The sequence below is a fragment of the Herpailurus yagouaroundi genome, unplaced genomic scaffold (genome assembly GCF_014898765.1).
Source record: "Herpailurus yagouaroundi ecotype Mexico unplaced genomic scaffold, PumYag 186, whole genome shotgun sequence".
Classification (NCBI taxonomy): Eukaryota; Metazoa; Chordata; class Mammalia; order Carnivora; family Felidae; genus Herpailurus; species Herpailurus yagouaroundi.
The window spans coordinates 44134362-44152299 of record NW_024412417.1 but is presented as its reverse complement, the minus strand read 5'-3'; the positions used below and the strand labels follow the sequence as shown (position 1 = coordinate 44152299).

The window sequence follows — 17938 nt, the reverse complement described above, 5'->3', positions numbered from 1 at the left end:
CAAAGACCTTTCCATCACTTGGGAAATTCCACGAGTTCAGGGCTTGTCCGCCAGGAACCAGGAACAAAGCTCAGCCAAGTTTTTGATTATACCGTCAGGCTTCTGGATAATCTGTGGACATAGATTCATACACGACAAACATTCTTCTTTCTTTTTTCTTTTTGTAGGGCACAGTTTGAGTGTTTCCCCTAATTTTGATGTTCAAACAAGTCCCGCAATAATGAATCTGAAAGACAGAGAAGAGAGCCCTGTTGTAAATAGAAGATCACCTTTCAGGGAAGACCTTGTCTTGCCCGCCATGAAACCACCCCAGATGGACCCTGACGAGGAAGTTCTGAGGTGTTCAGAGGCAGATGACAGTGCAGCTACACCAAAACACGCGGATGTGTGCTCCGAATCTCAGGTGTATCTGACAATCGGTGAGGTCCAGAACAAGGCAGGTTTGCCTGAAGATGAATGTTGGGCTGGCCCGAGGGCCGATGTTGGAACACGTCCCCTGGCAGATGAGGACCTGCCCAGAAGGAGGCCGGGTCCAGAGGATGGCCAGCCCCCGGTACTCACCTACATTGATGTGAAATCTAGCAATAAGGACCCGTGCGGCCCTGAACCCACGGTGGTCGTTAGTGCTCAGCACGAGAGTGGGCACTCCCGAGATAACTATGAACCCGCCAGAACTGTGCCGGGCAAGGAGGTATCAGGTACAAGTGGTCCACATGCCATCTCTTCAGAGAAAACAACACTCCGTGAGTTAAGTCCTCTAGGAAAGGTTGCAGACCGAGACGGCAAGGTGGTGCTGCTAAGCCTGAAGCTCATCCCCTCTGAGCCCTGCGATCCGCTGAACTCTGCTTTGAGGGATCCCTTGGATGTTAGGGCTTCCCCAAAGGACCCTCCCTCAGAGGAGCAGGAGGAAGTGTCGGTGCTCTCTGGGGTCATCAAGAGATCTTCTTCCGTCGTCTCCGATTCAGGCATCGAGAGTGAGCCGAGCTCTGTCGCTTGGTCCGAGGCGCGAAGCAGGGCCCCGGAGTTACCCAGCGACCGGGAAGCCTTGCACCATCTGCTTCGAAGACACGGCCTGCACAGGAACTCCTTGGAGGGCGGACACACGGAGAGCAACACGAGTTTGCCGAGCGGGATCCAGGCGTCCCTCACCTCCATTAGCTCTTTGCCTTTTGAGGAGGAGGAACGGGAGTTGGCCCTCACCAAGTTGACCAAGTCCGTATCTGCACCCCAGATCAGTAGCCCGGAGGAGTCTGCTGGAGACACAGACGCCATGCAGCAAGGTGGGCCTCTTGCTGAAAGTTGCACCGTGCCCGTCGAGACCATAGACTCCCCGGGATCCAGGACGCGGGACGCTGGGGCACAGGTGGTTTCAGGTGCCGACAACCAGCAGGGCCCCGGTTACATAGACATCCCCAAAGGTAAAGAGAGTCAGTCTGAGCCTCAAGGACCTTGCTGTCTTGATGGCAGGACGGAGAACCCTCCAGGTGTGGAAACCAAAGGTCTTCATTTAAAAATACCGCGTATCATAGCCCTTGAAAACCCTGGGAATGGATCTTTCCCTAGAGTACTAAAGGAGACCCCAAAGGGCATGCCTGAGGACTTGAAACTGGAGAAAGGAGCTCGTTCCCACAGCAGCATCTCAGATGATGAGACTGTTGCCCACCGTACGGTGCCTGCGTCGAACTATACCGCAGTTGCTGACACCGTCGACCTGGGCTCAGCAGGCAAGCAGAGCAGCTCACCTTGTATCATGGATGATGCAGAGTTCAGCAAGGGAGCCAATGCTGTCCTGGAGGCTGGGCGTGAAGCGGGCACTGCGTGCCCCACCGTGACCCACTCCGTTCACTCCCAGGTCTTAGGAGACCAAGAGCCAAGGGCAGGCACTTCCGTTATGGTGTCCCACCTGCCCCCGGCAGAGACCTTCACCCTGGACAGCCTGAAAGCCGTGGAGGTCGTCAACCTGTCCGTGTCTTGCACTGCCACGTGTCTCCCTTTCTCGTCTGTGCCCAAGGAGACCCCTGCCAGGGCCGGATTCGCTTCCAAACAGACCCCATTGCCCATCACTCACCAACCTTTGGGTTCCTTTGGAGTCGTTTCCACTCATTCCAGCAAGTTGGAGGAAGAAGTCAGTGAGAGGATGTTCAGGTGAGCTTGCTGACGGCTTACCCACCCCAGCACAGATTTGGGTTTGCCCACATATTTCTCAATTCCATGCATCCGTCGAGACAGGAGTTAGTTCCCGACTTAGATAACTTAATGTGCTTCTATCATACAAGTCCGAGATACAGGACAGTGCAAGTCAGCACGCTCAGTAAGCCCATCTCTCAAATACAGCCACTGCGTAAGTTCTCTACACTTTTTTTCTACATACATCCCTATATATTCTTCTTTTGCCAAAATTGGATAGTTCTATACAAACTCTCTAAGGGTTTTTTTCAACTTTAATATATTGGGGACTTTTCTATATTTACAGATTTATTTTTGCATTCTTATTTTAACGTTTAAACAATATTGTCTAGGTATAGCTCGATTTATTAACAAACTCCTTTAGAGATGGGCATTTAAGGTTTTATTCTTAGTTTTTATTATGAGAAACAATTCTCTTACGACTGTCACCCTACCTCTATCTTTGCACATAGAGAGGGCAGTTCCTCAAGAGGCTTTGGGGAAATTTCATCAGATTTACCTCCTAAGCCCCCTTGTACAATTCCTACATTTATCACCCCTTTTGCAATGCCAAAATCCATCCCTGCATCCTCTCATTGGGTTTGTATTCATAGTGATCCCTCATCTATGAACTATACATTTGATTAAGTATATCGTGGAATCATTTGATTGCTCTCCTACAAAATGATGGAGAGTTACCTATTCACGGTATCCACGAAAGAGATTGCACAAGCAGGTAAACTTTGGATCCCTTACTTATAAAGAACATTAAGTACCTATTACGCTCCTGTTGTCAGTTTAGCAAACAGAGAACAAGCAGTGCCCCAAGCCTGGTTGGGTTGTCCTGGCTGGCACCGTACTTCCAGCCTAACGGGGAGACAGAAACACAAGAGAAGTGAGAGAGGGCAGCTGGGTAGATGGGATGGTTCCCGTGTGTGCACAGCTGAGCCAGGAGAAGGACCCAATCTGGGTGGTGAGTGTGCATAGAGACGGTGGCTAGGGGAAACTTTAGACACGACTACAGAGCAAATACGAGACACATGGTGATGATGGTGGTGGTGATGACGGTGATGATGATGATGGTGATAAGTCTGGTAATAGGTCATTGTTTTTTACTATTGAATCAGTCTGGAGGACTGTTCTAAGCATTTTGCGTATATCGCTTGACATACAGAATAGTTTTATGAGTTAGATAATCGTGTCTTCTCCTTTTACAAATGAGGAAAGGAAATGCAGAGAGGTTACGTGGGTGGCCCACAGCTAGTAAATGTCAAAGCTGAGATTCTGACCTTAGCAGTCAGACTCCCAAGTCTGTGCTCTTAACTACCACCTTGCCCAAGAATCAGGCAAGCCCGGTGGGAAGGCATCTCAGACAGGCCCGAATGCACAAAGGCATAGGAGTAAGCGAACTTAATTCACGCAGGGAAACATGAGCAGTGTGTTCCCTTCGGAGGCTGGGAGATGCTGCTGAGAAGCAGGTGGAGTCCAAGCCCTGGTGGCCTTGTGGGCCACTTTGGGAAACTTTCCCTCTGGGGAGATCTTTTCAAGGATCGCATGGATCCCTAGAGCTGAACAGAATCTTAAAAGTCCCATTCCATGCAGAAACCACATAGAAATCTGCAGAAACCAAGCCAGTAACGCTTTTCCCGGGACACTTTCCTGGCTCCTTGTGGAGGAAAAAGCTCCCCTTACCAGCATCTCCCGGGGCCTCATATCCTGCCTTTGCTGCTCGCAGACACGTCTTTGTACATGTGCATCATTTCCACCCCCCAGCTCAACTCATCTGCTGCTCAACACGGCACACACAGCGTGGCTTCTGATTAATTAGTGTATTCTCCAGTTTTTATCAGGCCAAAGAAAAATTTAAAAAAGAACTGAAGATTGCTGGATTTCTGTACAGTGACTTATCTGTACTAGCTTCTGATATACCATATTTCCCACCAGAGGAAGAGGAAGAAAATTTGGAAGATGGGATTCACCTGGTAGTCTGTGTCCATGGCCTAGATGGTGAGTCCCAAAAAGGGTTCCTCCGCAGAATTCTGTGCCATAAACCATTTATGATATTTATGAGTTAATTTGAGTCAGGTACTTGTTCAACTGTGTCACCAGCAACCATGGAGTGGTGGCATGTTGGTCTAGGGAAATGACATGGCCTTGTGCCCAACGATGAGATCTCTGACCCAAAAATCTTTTAAGTAAATGAAATACATAAAAAAGTGCAATAATGCAGTAATGGAATAATTAATGGAATGAAGGAAGGAAGAAATGAATAATGAATGGAACTAATGAACAAAAATAAAAGAACAAATGGATGGATGGATGGATGGATGGAATGAAATATTAATGGGATGCATGAGTAGTTAGAATGTGTGGATTAATGAGACCCGTGAGTCAATAGAAGGAGGGGAGAAATTCAGTGGATTCATTTCGAGGGGCTCAGGTTAGTGGCCCAAGCTATGCTGTTGCCTACTTTTATTCATTTCTCACTTATGGGGCAACACCAGGCACTGTACCAAATTCTGGGATTGCAGAGACCCAACATGGTTCCTGATCTTAAAAAGTTCTTAACTTCGTGAGATTAGCCAATGCGGTCCAAGGGAAGAGAGAAGGGAGGGGGGAAGGCTCCTCCCTACCCTGCCCCCTAAATGACCTAGTCCCCAGTGTCAGGTCTCTTTAGGGTTTCTGAGGTCAGTCCAAAGGCGCTGTGCTGTAAGATAACAGAACTTACCAGCTCAGCCTGGACCAAAGGCAAGAACTTGCTCCTGCCTCCCCTCGTGAATTTCAGCTTCTCCCTAACTGGCTGAAGAAAGCGATCAGATCAACTAGGGGTACGGGTGTCTGAGTTCTCCTCAAGCTCAAGTTTACATCATAATTAATCTGAAAGCTGGAATGTGGAACATGATGGACATCCACTTTGTATGGACTCCAGTGCATAACTAGTGTCAGGCAAGAGAAAGGACTTCCCTGCGGCGACATAGGTGACGAGTGGCAAAACCTGTGGTCACAGTCTTCTGCTGACAATTTATTAGGGAGTGGTGGTGTGCTGTCCTTCAAGGACACACTCTTCTTTATACTCTTAATTTTCAACCTGGGGGCTAATGCGTTTTATTGTCTGGCCATATGCCTTGGGTACCAGGACACTTGGTCTAACGGGTCTATTTGGTGAAGTGTCCAATAATCCAGTGGTGAACAATAGATTTTAGAGGAGGAGGAGGAGGAGAAGGAGGAGGAAGTGGAGAAGGAGGAAGAAGAGGGGGAAGGGGAGGAGGGGGAGGACGAGAACGAGGGGGAGGAGGCGGCGGGGGGCGGGGGGAGGCGGGAGGAAGAGGAGGAAGATGAAGGGCGGAGAGGCAGCAGTAGCATTGGTTTATCGTATCGACTCATCAGGGGCCAGACGTCCTTCTAGATACTTGACACATATGAATGCCATTGATCATCACAACCGCCCTGCAGAGTAGGTGTTGTTATTGTCCCATTATCACTGGGGAAACTGAGTCAGGGGGAAGCTAAGTGACGTGTGTAAGTTCCCACAGTTAATGTGGTTGAGCCAAGGTGAAAACCCAGTGGAACTGTCAGGCTCCAGAGCCCATGGTTTTGTTCTGCGTTATGCCAACAAGTTCATCTCTTCCCCTGTCCAAACGTCGGTCCCCATCGCCGTTTAAGTTATCTTTTACAAAGATCTTGTCAAGGGGCACCTGAGTGGCTCAGTTGGTTAAGCGTCCAACTCTTGATTTAGGCTCAAGTCGTGATCTCATGGTCTGTGGGCTCGAGCCCTGCATCTGGCTCTGCACTGACAGCATGGGTCCTGCTTGGGATTCTCTCTCTGCCCCCCGCCCCTCTCTTTCTCTCTGCCCCTCCTCTGCTTGTGCTCTCTCTCTCTCAAAATAAATAAATAGGAATTTAAAAAGGATCTGGTCATGCCAGTCCATTACTGAAAACTCTTCTTTGTAGCTGCTAGAAGATAAAACTCCTGTCTCAGAATGCTCCTAGCATGAAAAGCCCTGTATGTTCCTACCCTCCCCGCCATCACCTCCTGCCCTCTCCCTCCTCCGGTTGCATCAACTCCCTGCCTTTCCCAGGGATGTGTGCATCCCACACCACTGTGTCTGGTCACCCATGGCTCTCCCTCCAGTGAGCTGTCCCCGCTCAGCGCTGACTTCAGCACTTCCCAAATCCCAGCCGTTCACATACCCTTCCCCAGTTTTACTCCACCCAGGTACCTTGTACTATGACTGCAAACTTCATACTGCAATTGGCGTGTTTTTGGAATGTATTTATTTTATAAAAAGAAACGTCAGATGACTACCACAAATAAAATCCTGGAATCACTTGCCACCCAGGAGAGTAATGCTAAAAGTAATCACAGTGAAACGAAGATAATCTTACTGGAGCGGCCCCACCGTCAGAAGACGGTGCTTGAGACTTACGCGTCTGTCTCATAAAGTAAGCAGCTACTGAAGACGGACTTGATATTAAGTGGAACTTCCGATCAGAAGGGCCGCAGACACAGTGACTCTCTCGCTTGTCAGCACCACGTGACACGGGAGCTACGGTCAGCTCAGCATCATGTGGCGCGTGCCCCGCGTGCCCCTCTTATCTGATAGTGAATTAAAATAGGAAAGACCCTCAATCTCTTCCTTAAAATGAGGAAGCTTGTCAGGCCAGAGGCTTTTGTTCTTTGTTTTGTTTTTTTTTTCCCACCGTGCCTGTTGGAGAAGGAGCAGAGAAGCTTCACCAATGTTTGAACGATGTCAGAAACCTTGTGCTGACAAGTACAAGTACAGGCTTATCTACTGGGCAGAAGATCTTCAGAAAGACAAGTGATATCACACACAGGTTTTTTTATTTTATTTTATTTTTTTAGTTTTGCTTTTTAGAAGGAGAGAGGGAGAGTGGGGGCAGGGAAGGGGCGGGGGCGGGGGGAGAGAACCTCAAGTAGGCTCCACACCCAGTGCAGTGTCCTACACGGGGCTCAGTTCCACAACCCTGAGATCATGAGCTGAGCTGAAATCCAGAGCCGGACGCTCAACCAGCTGGGCCACCCAGGGGCCCCACACGCAGGTTTCTTTTGAAGGTCACTTCTTCAGCTCCAGGTACATAGGTCCAGACTCTACAGGGTTGTACAGGACCCACTTGTTCAAATTCCACTTCCCAGGATATGTTTATATCAACAGAGAACCGAAGAAGTTGGTAAGAGTTATGAGTATTCATACAACTCTTCGTGATGTTCCCCAAAGCCCAAGATTTCTAGGCTCGTAAACACCCTCAGTGTAACACCTTGTCCGATCATATTTTCTGAGAATGTTTTGAGCTACAGCGAGTTCTCTCTCTCTCAGCGGCTGAAGGAGAGGGGACATTATCGTCCCTTACTTAGACTCCTCATGCTGAATACAAACACTTGCTCCTCTTCTCTGTGAAGGCCATGTCCTGGAATGTCAGTAGGTAGCTTTAAATAAGAACAATGACGGGGCCAAAGGGCCTAATTGTATTGTCAGAAATGAATAGGAAGAGGGACGCCTGGGTGGCTCATTAGGCTCAGATCTATCACTGATGGTTTACAAACTACTTTGAAACTCTGGTTATATGGTAAAATAGGTCACCTATCTATCCACCGACCAGCTTCTAGCTTTCGACTCTGCAGGGACCCGTTGGAGGAATAGGTCAAATATCCATTAAGATGGAGTTGAGCGCCATAGTCTGCCTGAAATGTACGCCCAAGAATACTTGAATACGAAGCTTAGTCTGTTCTATTAGATGCATTCTCCACGTGATTTTTACGTCGGGTGCTACAAGATGCCCCAGATTCCTAAGCTGTCATTCCTCTGTCCCGGTGGTCACTGGGGACCAGACGGAGTCCATGAAGCTGGCACTTGCATGACTCCTGTTCCCAAGGACGATTGTCATTTTGTTGCAGATAGAACTATGCCCCCACTGGCCGGTCTGGGGGACTTGCTGGCTGTAAGTGGCAGAACTAGACTTTGTATTAAGCAGGAACTTGAAGGAGGGACATGTAGATGTCATATCGCGTCCCGTCAGCCAGCAAGTGGCACCCCTTGCCGTGAACAGAAGTGTCTGTAGAGGAGGAGGAGTGAGTGTATCTGTGATTGTTCTGTGTGTGGAATGTTCATGAGTCACACAGTCATGGATCAGGCAGTAATTCCCCTGAGGTAGGACTACTAGAAAGGCCGTGACCTTGTGTTGGGGGGGGGGGGGTGGGGGGAAGCACAGGACCTCTAGGTTGGACTTGTTTTAGCTGTTTTTATTATCTGCTTCATGAACAAATGGGACCTGGGGGGATCGGAGAAGAGGGGGAGCTGAATCCCTTGTGTGTCAGTTTTGATATGAGTAACCGTGAGTCTGGGGTGGGGGTGTCTCTCGTTTTTAGGGAACAGTGCAGACCTCCGCCTGGTGAAGACTTTCATAGAGCTGGGACTTCCGGAAGGAAAGCTGGACTTCCTAATGTCCGAGAAGAATCAGGTATGACCAAAACAATAAAAAATAAAAACAAAACAAAACAAAAAAACCCACATCAGAACTAAAAGAATCCCTCAATGATGTCCTATATGAAACCCCTAAAGTCACCCTGGTTGTTCAAGGACGCTCAGCTAGAAGGGGGGGCCTGCCAGAGAGCACTGGTCAGCATTCAAGATGGGCTGGGAAGAAATGAGTCATTGTTTCCTTTTGGAGGGTGCAGAAATAGTACGGAGTGAAAAGATGTCCGTCAGGTGCCTGGGGCCTTTGGCCTCTGAGCTGTCACCCACAGAGCATAAATGATGGGAGTGTCCCTGCGTCTCTACCGGGTGAAGGGGGCTGTCACAGGCATAATTCAGCCCCTGTGATGCAGCCCTCATGGCAGAGGGTTTTAACCAGGGTACCCTGGGGACCATTGGACTGGATCTAACAGAAGTCATGAATTGGTGTGTGTGTCGGGGGCGGGGGGTGGTCACTCAGGAATGATTATATTCCGTGACCTGTTGTCATTATTTCTTGAAAGTTGTAAACGTCATGAGCAAGTGGATTTCCAGTACATCCCTTTAAAAGCACCCTGGTCAGGGGTGCTCGGGCGGCTCAGTCGGTTAAGCCTCCGACTCTTGATTTCGTCTCAGGCCATGATCTCACGGTTCGTGAGTTCGAGCCCCGTGTTGGGCTCTGCACTGACAGTGTGGAGCCTGCTTGGGATTCTTTCTCTCTCTCCCTCTCTCCCTGCCCCTCCCCTTCTCTCTGTCTCTCTCAAAATAAAGTTAAAAAAAAAGCTTAAAAAATAAGCAAATGAAAGCACCCTAGTTGCTGTCAGTTTTTAAACCTACTCTGTCCTCCAGAACATTTCTCATCAAAGTCTGCTCCGCCCTTGTAATTGCTACCATGTATTCAATAACCCCTGTTAAGTTAACAACAGTACACAGCTGAGGAAACAGGGCCTGGAAGGCTGGGGGGGTCTCGAACATAGCGGCCTCTGTCTTAACTGTGATGCGAATAGTTTACCGAATCCTTACACCGCGGCTAAGGAGCAGGCTGCATGGTCCGCCTTCAGGACTTGGAGGAGACAGGTTTGCACTGGGGAAGAACAGTTCCGGGCGCAGGTCCTGTAAGCAGGAGAGCTGGCCTGCAGACGTGGTTCTTTCCCCCTCTGTGACACTGAGACATTGACCAGAGCGTTTCATCCCTCCAGAGCCTCAAGGACCATTGAATGGCAGGTGACAGTGAGCCAAAGGCCTTCTCTCCACTCCTCTCCTTCCCCACCCTGGTGAATACTCATAAGGCCTGTTGTTCACCTCTGGAGCCGGTGCCCCGTGCAGGTGCAGGGAGCCCATGACACTGGCCGACAGTTCCACTAGTGAGAAATGGTTTTCATGTTGGCCCTGGATCTCCCTCCCCAGAGTTCCCATCTGTTTCCGAAAGTTCACCTTTGAAGTTATATAAACCAACCTAGCCTGTCTTCCCCATGCCCTCCCTTGAAGGTTTTCAAAGACACAGATGACGTTTCTCCTCTTCCTTTGATGCCCGTGTCCTCTGACAATCCGTGTGGAGTCACTGATGGCTTTGGATCCTTCCCTGGACATGGCCTGGGAGTGCGGTCTCGAGGCTAAGCTGGGGAGAGGGCAGGGTTTTGAGGCCAGGCAGGCTTGGGTGCGAGTCCTGGTGGCATGGGGCTCACCCTCGGAGCCCGTCTCCTCGCGGTGCGGTGGGGCCAGCAGTCAGCGGGCACGTGCAGTGCCTGGCACGTGACGTGGCGGTAGGAGCTGCCTGGTCTGTCCATCCTGCTTCTCCCGTTCGTTTCCAGCCACCCTCCTGACTGAGGGTTCTCCAGCGTCCCGAGTGTCCTCCTTAGAGCCCCGGGCTGTGAGCCCCTTTCCTTGGCGCTGAACCCCCTGCCCCCTGTGATCCCAGCACAGTTCCCAGAACGTGCCGCCGTGCCCCAGGGAAGACCCCGCCCGACAGCCGTCCCCTCTCTCCTCTTCCAGGTGGACACATTTGCAGACTTTGATACCATGACAGATCGCTTGTTGGATGAGATCATTCAGCACATCCAGCTGTACAACCTCTCCATATCCCGAATTAGGTAAAAGGAAGCCACAGGGAGTTAATGCCGGGGGAAGAGGGGTGACCTTCCTGGATGTTGGCTGCATACAGCTTCAGAGTACTGCCTTCTGTCCGCCACCGTGACAGGCTAACTTGTGACTTACTGGGGTAGACGACTCCCAGAGCGGAAGCGAGTTGGGGAGGAGGAACGTTGGGTAGCTCAGTAGGAAGGGACTGGGCTCCAACAAAAATCCCTCGGTTTGAACCGTTATTCTTCTCACACTCACACGTCCGAGTACCGACTGGGCCATGCAGACTCTTGCAAGCTTCCCAAATCTCGGAGCCTCTGGTTCCCCACCCGCCAGGCGGGACCAGCCCCGGCGTCCTGTGGCACCCAGCGGAACACGTCACTGCCTGGTGAGAGGTTTCCGTCTGCGCTCGTTCCCTCCTTCCACTGTGGCAGTTAGCTTGGCTGAAATGTTTCGCGATTCAAGTGGCAGTAAATGGCTTGTGTCTTTGTGCGTTTGCCATTTTGTGGACACGGTGGGGTGTCCTTCCACGGGCATTAGCCCGCTGAGGCCTCAGAGACAAAGTGTCCCTTCTATATCTCACCATGAGGAGTCAGAGGCCTGTAGAGATGAGGTGAAAGTCACAGGCCACCAGCGAGGGAAAGCAATCTCGTAGACTCCTGTTCATTTCCGTACGTGGCCTGTTTTACGCTCACCATGAGCAGAGGTGGGGCGCTGCATACCTTTCGTGTGCTAGGGTTTCGATCGACCGGCCCTCGATTGGATGATGACGGTGTGTTGGGCCCACAGATGTGTGACTGGAGCCGAGCATGTAGGAGGGTCTCAGACGGCATGAGCCGACAGCGGGCGACTCAATAAGTGTGAAATGACAGTGAGAAATGAGTACATTGCAGAGGCCGTCGGAAGTCAGGTCGTGAAGGGCCTCGTAGGCCGGGCCAAGGAAATGGGGTTTCGTCCTGTGAACGAGCAGGATGCTTCAGTGCCCGGTGTGTATTTCAGAAAGCACCCCCGGGTGGCTGGGGAGGAGACACAGAGGGCACACAGGGATGCTGCAATAACGGAGAGCCGGGCCACACGCCCGCACTTCCGGCCACGCTGGGCAACAGCGGCCTCGCTCCCAAGGCCTCCATCTCAGGCGAACTGTGGCCGGGATCTGGAAACCCAGCGAGGATGGGGTAGCAGCCCTCATTCTCTTTGCCCGTTCCCCCGAATCGGGGTGGGGGAGGGAGGCGGACCCCGTGGTGCCGCCCGCCCAGCCGCCGGCCTCCTGAGGCCGCGCTCACGCGCCGTTTCTGTCCTAACAGCTTCATTGGCCACTCCCTTGGCAACATCATCATCCGGTCGGTCCTAACGCGGCCCCGGTTCCGGTATTACCTCAACAAACTGCACACATTCCTGTCGCTGTCCGGGCCTCACCTGGGGACCCTGTACAACAACAGCACGCTGGTTAGTACAGGTAAGACTCGCCCAAGCCCCGTCACCCCCGCCCCCCGCTATCCATTCGGAGCAGTGGGAAGATGAAACCAGAAGCAGATGTTCTCCTCGGTGGAATCTGGTGGCTTCCGAGCCTCTTCAGGCACGGGATGCCGAGCAAAGGCTTTGGCCTCGGAGAGAGGGCCTCTCGTTTGTGAGTCGAGTGAGCTCAGACTAGATGCGCCCCAGGATCTCATCTGTGAACAGAAGCGTGATGCCCCTGGGTCGTGGCTGCAAGAGACTGAGGCACAGAAGTGTGGAGGGGGCACGGGGCCTGGGGCTGTTCGGGCTGTGGTGACACATCCTCACAGACCAGGTGGCTCGTAAACGACAGAAGTGTATGCCTCACAGTCTGGAGGCTGCAAGTCCAAAACCAAGAAGCAGGCAGATTCAGGGCCCAGGGAGGCCCCACTTCCTGCCTCACAGGTGGCACCTTCTTTCAGCCTTCAGCATGACGACTCTGGACAAGACATTTTCATCTCTCTGCTACTTAGTTTCCTTCCTTTTTTTTTTTTTTTAATGTTTATTTATTTTTGAGAGAGGGAGAAAGAGAAAGAAAGTGCACGTGAACAGTGGAGAGGCAGAGAGAGAGGGGGACACAGAATCCAGAGCAGACTCCAGGCTCTGAGCTGTCAGCACAGAGCGCGACACGGGGCTCGAACTCACAAGCTGTGAGATCATGACCTGAGCCGAAGTCGGACACTTAGCCGACTGAGCCACCCAGGTGCCCCATCCTTACTTTTTAAAATGGGGCTGTGTATGTGTGTCTGTTTGTGTGTCTGTATGGATGCATTTGAGACATGGATACATTTATGATGTGACTGTGTATGTTGTGTACCTTTGCATGTCTGTAAACATGTGTATCATCTCTCTTTGTGTGCGGTGGTGTGTGTGTGTGCGCGCACGCGCGTGTGAGAATTGTTGAGGATTAAGCAGAAGGAAAGAAGAAGCTTGCTAACACACACACGCATCACCCGTAGCCGGATTCTCTTCTTCTCACTGGCACGGCCCGCAGCTTTGAGGCTCCCACAATTTCCTCTGTCCTGTCAGGTTGGGGACACCACGGAGGGTAAGGAAGCAAGGTTCAATGACTCTTGGATAGTGAGCAGACTTTCCAAGGTAGTGAACGGTGGGACACGTTTTCTGGTGCAGAAGAAATAGTGCGTGTAATAGCATAGAAGCATGGTGTAATCAGCAAACAACAGAAACACCGGGTGACCGAGAGGGGCAGAAGATGACAGTGGTGCTCTCAGCAAAAGCCTGATGATGAAGGGCCCCGAGGGATGTGATGGGGATGGACTGCCCAGCAGATCGCACGGATGCTCCCCAGGGGCCGGTGACTGTTGGAGCCCAAGGAAGGCATCGGGTCTCGCTTAGCAGCTAGTTTATTAAATCACGCTCCTGACAAAGACTTCAGTGGTCCCCGATCGCCCCAATCCATTAGGTGGCACCTTGGGCCACCCCGAGGTTCTTTGCGCCCTGCCCAGCTCCCAGCCTCCTGCCACTGCTCCCCTGACCTTGCTTGACCCTCAGGGCAGACTGGGCTGCTGACCTTCCTCACCGATGGGGCAGATCGGTTGTCTGCCTTTCCGTTATTTTAAGGGCATTACTGGAAATGATCATGACAAATGGAAGACGGCTCCTTGGCCGTTCTCTCTGTCCTCACAAACCGGGGCAGCCATCTTTGGGTAGAAACAAGTGATTTAAACCACATTTCACTTTTTTCACAGTTATAATCTTGCAATGTTCCAAAAAGAACCGCATTGTATTCATTCCCTTGCGTTTGTATGAAACTCACTTTTGTCGTGGTGATGTCATAGTCCCCATCAGCGTTGGTGCCCCCATAACCAAGGTCAGGGATAGACTCTGACATGGAAGCCTGCTTTCAGTTTGTGTGCTACGTGGATCTGTAAGGACCATTCCTACCTACAGCTCTGCGTTTGGGATTATTTCCTTTGGCTAGATTTATGGGAGGAGATCAAATGGGCCGAAGGGTATGGAAGTGTCAGGACTCTTAATGCCGATCGCCGTATCATTTGATTTTATAACCCCGCCACGGGTACCTGAGAAAAATTTACCCCAACTTCCCAAGAATTGGGAAGAATTGCCAAAGTGCCTACTTCCCTCTTATTTTAAAATTCACTAAAAACCACAGTTTCACGTTAACCCCTCCCCAATTATTATTATTTGCTCTCTTTATGTTCTTTCTTTCGTTTTTCTTTTCTTGCGTTTTTGTCTTTCTAGGCTTGTGGCTCATGCAGAAATTAAAGAAATCCGGGTCCCTTCTGCAGCTGACCTTCAGGGATAATGCTGATCTACGCAAATGTTTCCTCTACCAACTCAGCCAGAAAACAGGTGAGGGCCTTCCTCCGCAGCACGTGGCTGTGGTCACGAGTGGGAGCTGGGGGTCCAGCCGTGAGACCCCAGATCACTTCACCACGGCGTCAGCCTGCTCAGGGAAGGGTGTAGTGAGGAGGCCCAGCACACACAGCCTCCTCAGCTCACAGGGAGCCCGACAGTGACTCACAAACTCAGCTGCCCCCGAGGAAGGGCACCAAAGACCAGCCGAGGTGTGCGTAGGGGTCCTCTCGGCACACAGAAGCTGTGGCTGCTACTTCCTGCCAAGCCGTCTGTGCCCCAGTCACAAGCCCTGGGTCTACTCCTTCCCAGGTCGGGATCCCCCCACAGAAAGGGCACATAAGCACTGTCCGTTCGGGTGGGCGGTGCAGGGGGAGACAGGAGTCTGTCCCAGGCAGGGCTGAAGTCACACCTTCGCCCCCAGTGGACTAGGAGACGCACAGACGTGTTGAAGTCCCCGTCTGTGCTGTGGGAGCAGAGAGCAGCAGTGGTCTGTGTGTCCAGGGAGGGAGCAGAGAGGTGACCGGGTGGCCTGCTCAGTCCTGCCGGGCAGGCCAGCCTGGCGCAGCCTCGGTCCCATGTCCCCCTCCCTGTGGTCCTGTGGACGCTGCCCCTGCTGACGTGTCTGCACCTGTCTGAATGTGAGTCCGGCGTGGCTGCCGCCTGGCGTGGGTCCCCGGGCAAGTCCTGTCCACCGTGTGTCTGTGCCACGCCGAGCCTTCCAGACTCCCCCCGGCCCCGGGGGGCAAGGAAGGCAGAGGGGAAGCTGGACGACGGTGTGGTCGGCACAGAGAGCTCGGGAGCTGGGCTGACCCTGCAGAGCTGTCCTGAGATGGGGCCCGCGGCTGGTCCTTACGGTCCTGCCCTGTATCCGCCAGCCACTGAGGCAGGCTGGCTCCCAGCGGGTGGTCTTGGGATGTGACCCGGGATGAGCGGTCCCACCGTGCTGGAGGGGCACTGGGCTGAGGGCCTGGGGGGGCAGTGTCTGCTGGCCCGTGCTGGGGTCTGAGGACGAAGGGACACGCTGTGCCGTTTGGCCCCCCTGTCCCAGCACCGGAGACCGGCTGCAGGCAAGGAGGCGCGTTCAGAGGCCGTCTTCCTCCTCCGGGTGATGGGATGAGCCCCGCAGGTTGGGGCTGTCCCCGTTGAGAAGGTGGAGTCAACACTGGCGTTCTTCCTTATGCACTCAGTGCCGCTGCCCAGAGAGGTTCCCTTGTCACCTGCCTGCAGCTCCCCTTCCCCCCCTTGAGAGCAGCTCTCTCCGTGCGTCCCTTCAGCATCTGTGGCTAATGGGACAACAGTGCCACAGCCAGCTGCTCTTCCCTCTTCCCCTCTCCCGGGGCAAGTTCACAGAGTGTGTGCGAACCAGGAGGGCAGGGGGAGCCGCCTGGTGAAAGGCACCCTCCCGGCTCCTTCAGGTCTGCAGTATTTTAAAAATGTCGTGCTGGTAGCTTCTCCCCAAGATCGCTACGTGCCATTTCATTCAGCCCGGATCGAGATGTGCAAAACTGCCCTCAAAGACAGACATACGGGTAAGCCACATGTAATGTTTTTTTTTAACCAACTTTCTGATTGATTGTTTTTTTATATGGATTTTGTTTTTTCTGAAAGAGAGAGGGCACAAGTTAGTGAGGGGCAGAGACAGAGAGAGAGAGAGAGAGAGAGAGAGAGAGAGAGAAGTGGGTCTCGAACTCACAAACCGTGAGATCATGACCTGAGCTGCAGTCAGATGCTGAACTGACTGAGCCACCCAGGCGCCCCCCTCCCCCGGCTTTCTGATGTAAAAAGCCCAAGTAAATTCGTGAAATCGACAGCGCCTTTGGGCACTGGGATGTCCCCCCTCCTGGGATGGGGACCCAGCAGGCCCAGTGTTTTTCTCCAGATCCCACTGGCCGGTTCTGCCCCGACTTCACCTCCTTCTCCCCTCCTCCCAGGGCCCGTGTACGCGGAGATGATCAATAACCTTCTGCGCCCTCTGGTTGAGGCCAAGGACTGCACTTTGATCCGACACAACGTGTTCCACGCCTTGCCCAACACTGCCAACGCCCTGATTGGCCGCGCCGCCCACATCGCCGTGCTGGACTCAGAGCTCTTCCTGGAGAAGTTCTTCCTGGTGGCGGGGCTCAAATACTTCAAGTAGTAGGGGGCGGGGGCCTTGCCGGAAGCCTGGCGATCCGCGAGAGCTTTAGCTGAGACGTCCTTGTACAGCCCGCTGCCACTCCAGGAAGAGCTCAGAGAGGAAGGCACCGAGGCAAGGAGGGTGGGGTGGGACCGGCCATTCGAGGTGCTTCCATTTTGGAGATTTGGGAAAGTAACGCAGAAGGACAAGACTTTGCCCGAACCTGTCTAGCCACCTGGAGTCTCCTTCAAGATATGGAGGGAAACTATGACAAAATAAAGCAACAGAATACTTGGGAGTTGGCGAGCCCACCTTTTTATCCACCACCGGCTCCCAGAGAGATCGTTCTTGATTTACTAGGTTTGTCCGGTAGGTTTCTAGCTCATAGCTTTATCATTCTGATTCAACTAAGTGCATACAAGCATTTCGGAACTCAGGTTAATCTCTGTGCAGAAGTGGAACATATTTGTGTACATATAATCCTCGATAGATTCACATGTGCCACTCGTTCGAGACAGTGCGATGCCCACGCGATCATTCTCTCCTCGTGTTTTCTCAACAAGGGGCAAAGGAATGCTTTATAAACTCCGATTCTGTTTCGTTGGCAGCAGTGGGTTGGGTGATGTAAGGTATGGGCGGGGGGTAACGGTGATGCTCTGATGCAGGTTTGTTACAAAGAGAAGTAACTAGAGGGGACGAGGTGAACTCATTGCTTCACCTGCTTCTCCAGACTGTCTATGCAGAGCCCTGGCCCACAGGTTACTTCTGTGATTGCTTAAATCTGTCTGTAGTCAGGAAAACGGACTTAGGGTAAATCTGAGGGGTAAAGCGGAAGGGGGAGCTGGGATTAATGCACATGCGTCAGGCTTCTGCTGATACGCCTCCAAAGAAATGCTATGTTAGCATTTGATGCAACTGCAAAAAAAAAAAAAAAAAAAAAAATACAAATAAAACCATTACCATGGCCAGCCGCTGCTTCTCTCCGTGGAAGGAGAAACATCTAAACGGAGGAGTGCTGGATTACAAACCTCAGGGGAGCTCTAAGAAGGTGCTGGTTATCTTTCCATAGAAATGTCTTCTTGCCTTAGGAAAATAAAGGGCTAGGAGAGGTCACCATTGATAAAACACAATGGACAACAGGGACAACAGTGAGATCAGACAGGAGGACAGCAGCCAGATGGCGGACCCAGCTTAAATAGTTAGTGGCAAATGACTCAAGGGAAGTTTTGAAAATCGCCGGGACGTTTGATATGGTCTCATAGACTGTGTAGAC

At 52.0% G+C, this 17938-nt stretch overlaps 1 protein-coding gene across 5 annotated transcripts in view; it reads left to right on the top strand.

The window, feature by feature from the left end:
- The window catches only part of FAM135B (family with sequence similarity 135 member B), a 289972-nt gene extending 272365 nt beyond the window's left edge, over nucleotides 1-17607 (top strand). For 3 of the 5 annotated variants that reach the window (XM_040494486.1, XM_040494487.1, XM_040494490.1), the window contains 8 exons: nucleotides 168-2145; nucleotides 4007-4173; nucleotides 8552-8643; nucleotides 10629-10726; nucleotides 12020-12171; nucleotides 14433-14543; nucleotides 15965-16078; nucleotides 16481-17607. In XM_040494486.1, coding sequence (XP_040350420.1) covers nucleotides 168-2145; nucleotides 4007-4173; nucleotides 8552-8643; nucleotides 10629-10726; nucleotides 12020-12171; nucleotides 14433-14543; nucleotides 15965-16078; nucleotides 16481-16686 — 2918 coding nt within the window. In that variant the 3' untranslated portion in view covers nucleotides 16687-17607. The remainder of the gene's footprint in view (nucleotides 1-167; nucleotides 2146-4006; nucleotides 4174-8551; nucleotides 8644-10628; nucleotides 10727-12019; nucleotides 12172-14432; nucleotides 14544-15964; nucleotides 16079-16480) is intronic. The other 2 variants (XM_040494488.1, XM_040494489.1) reach the window with 2 other exon arrangements.
- The last annotated feature ends 331 nt before the right edge of the window (nucleotides 17608-17938 follow it).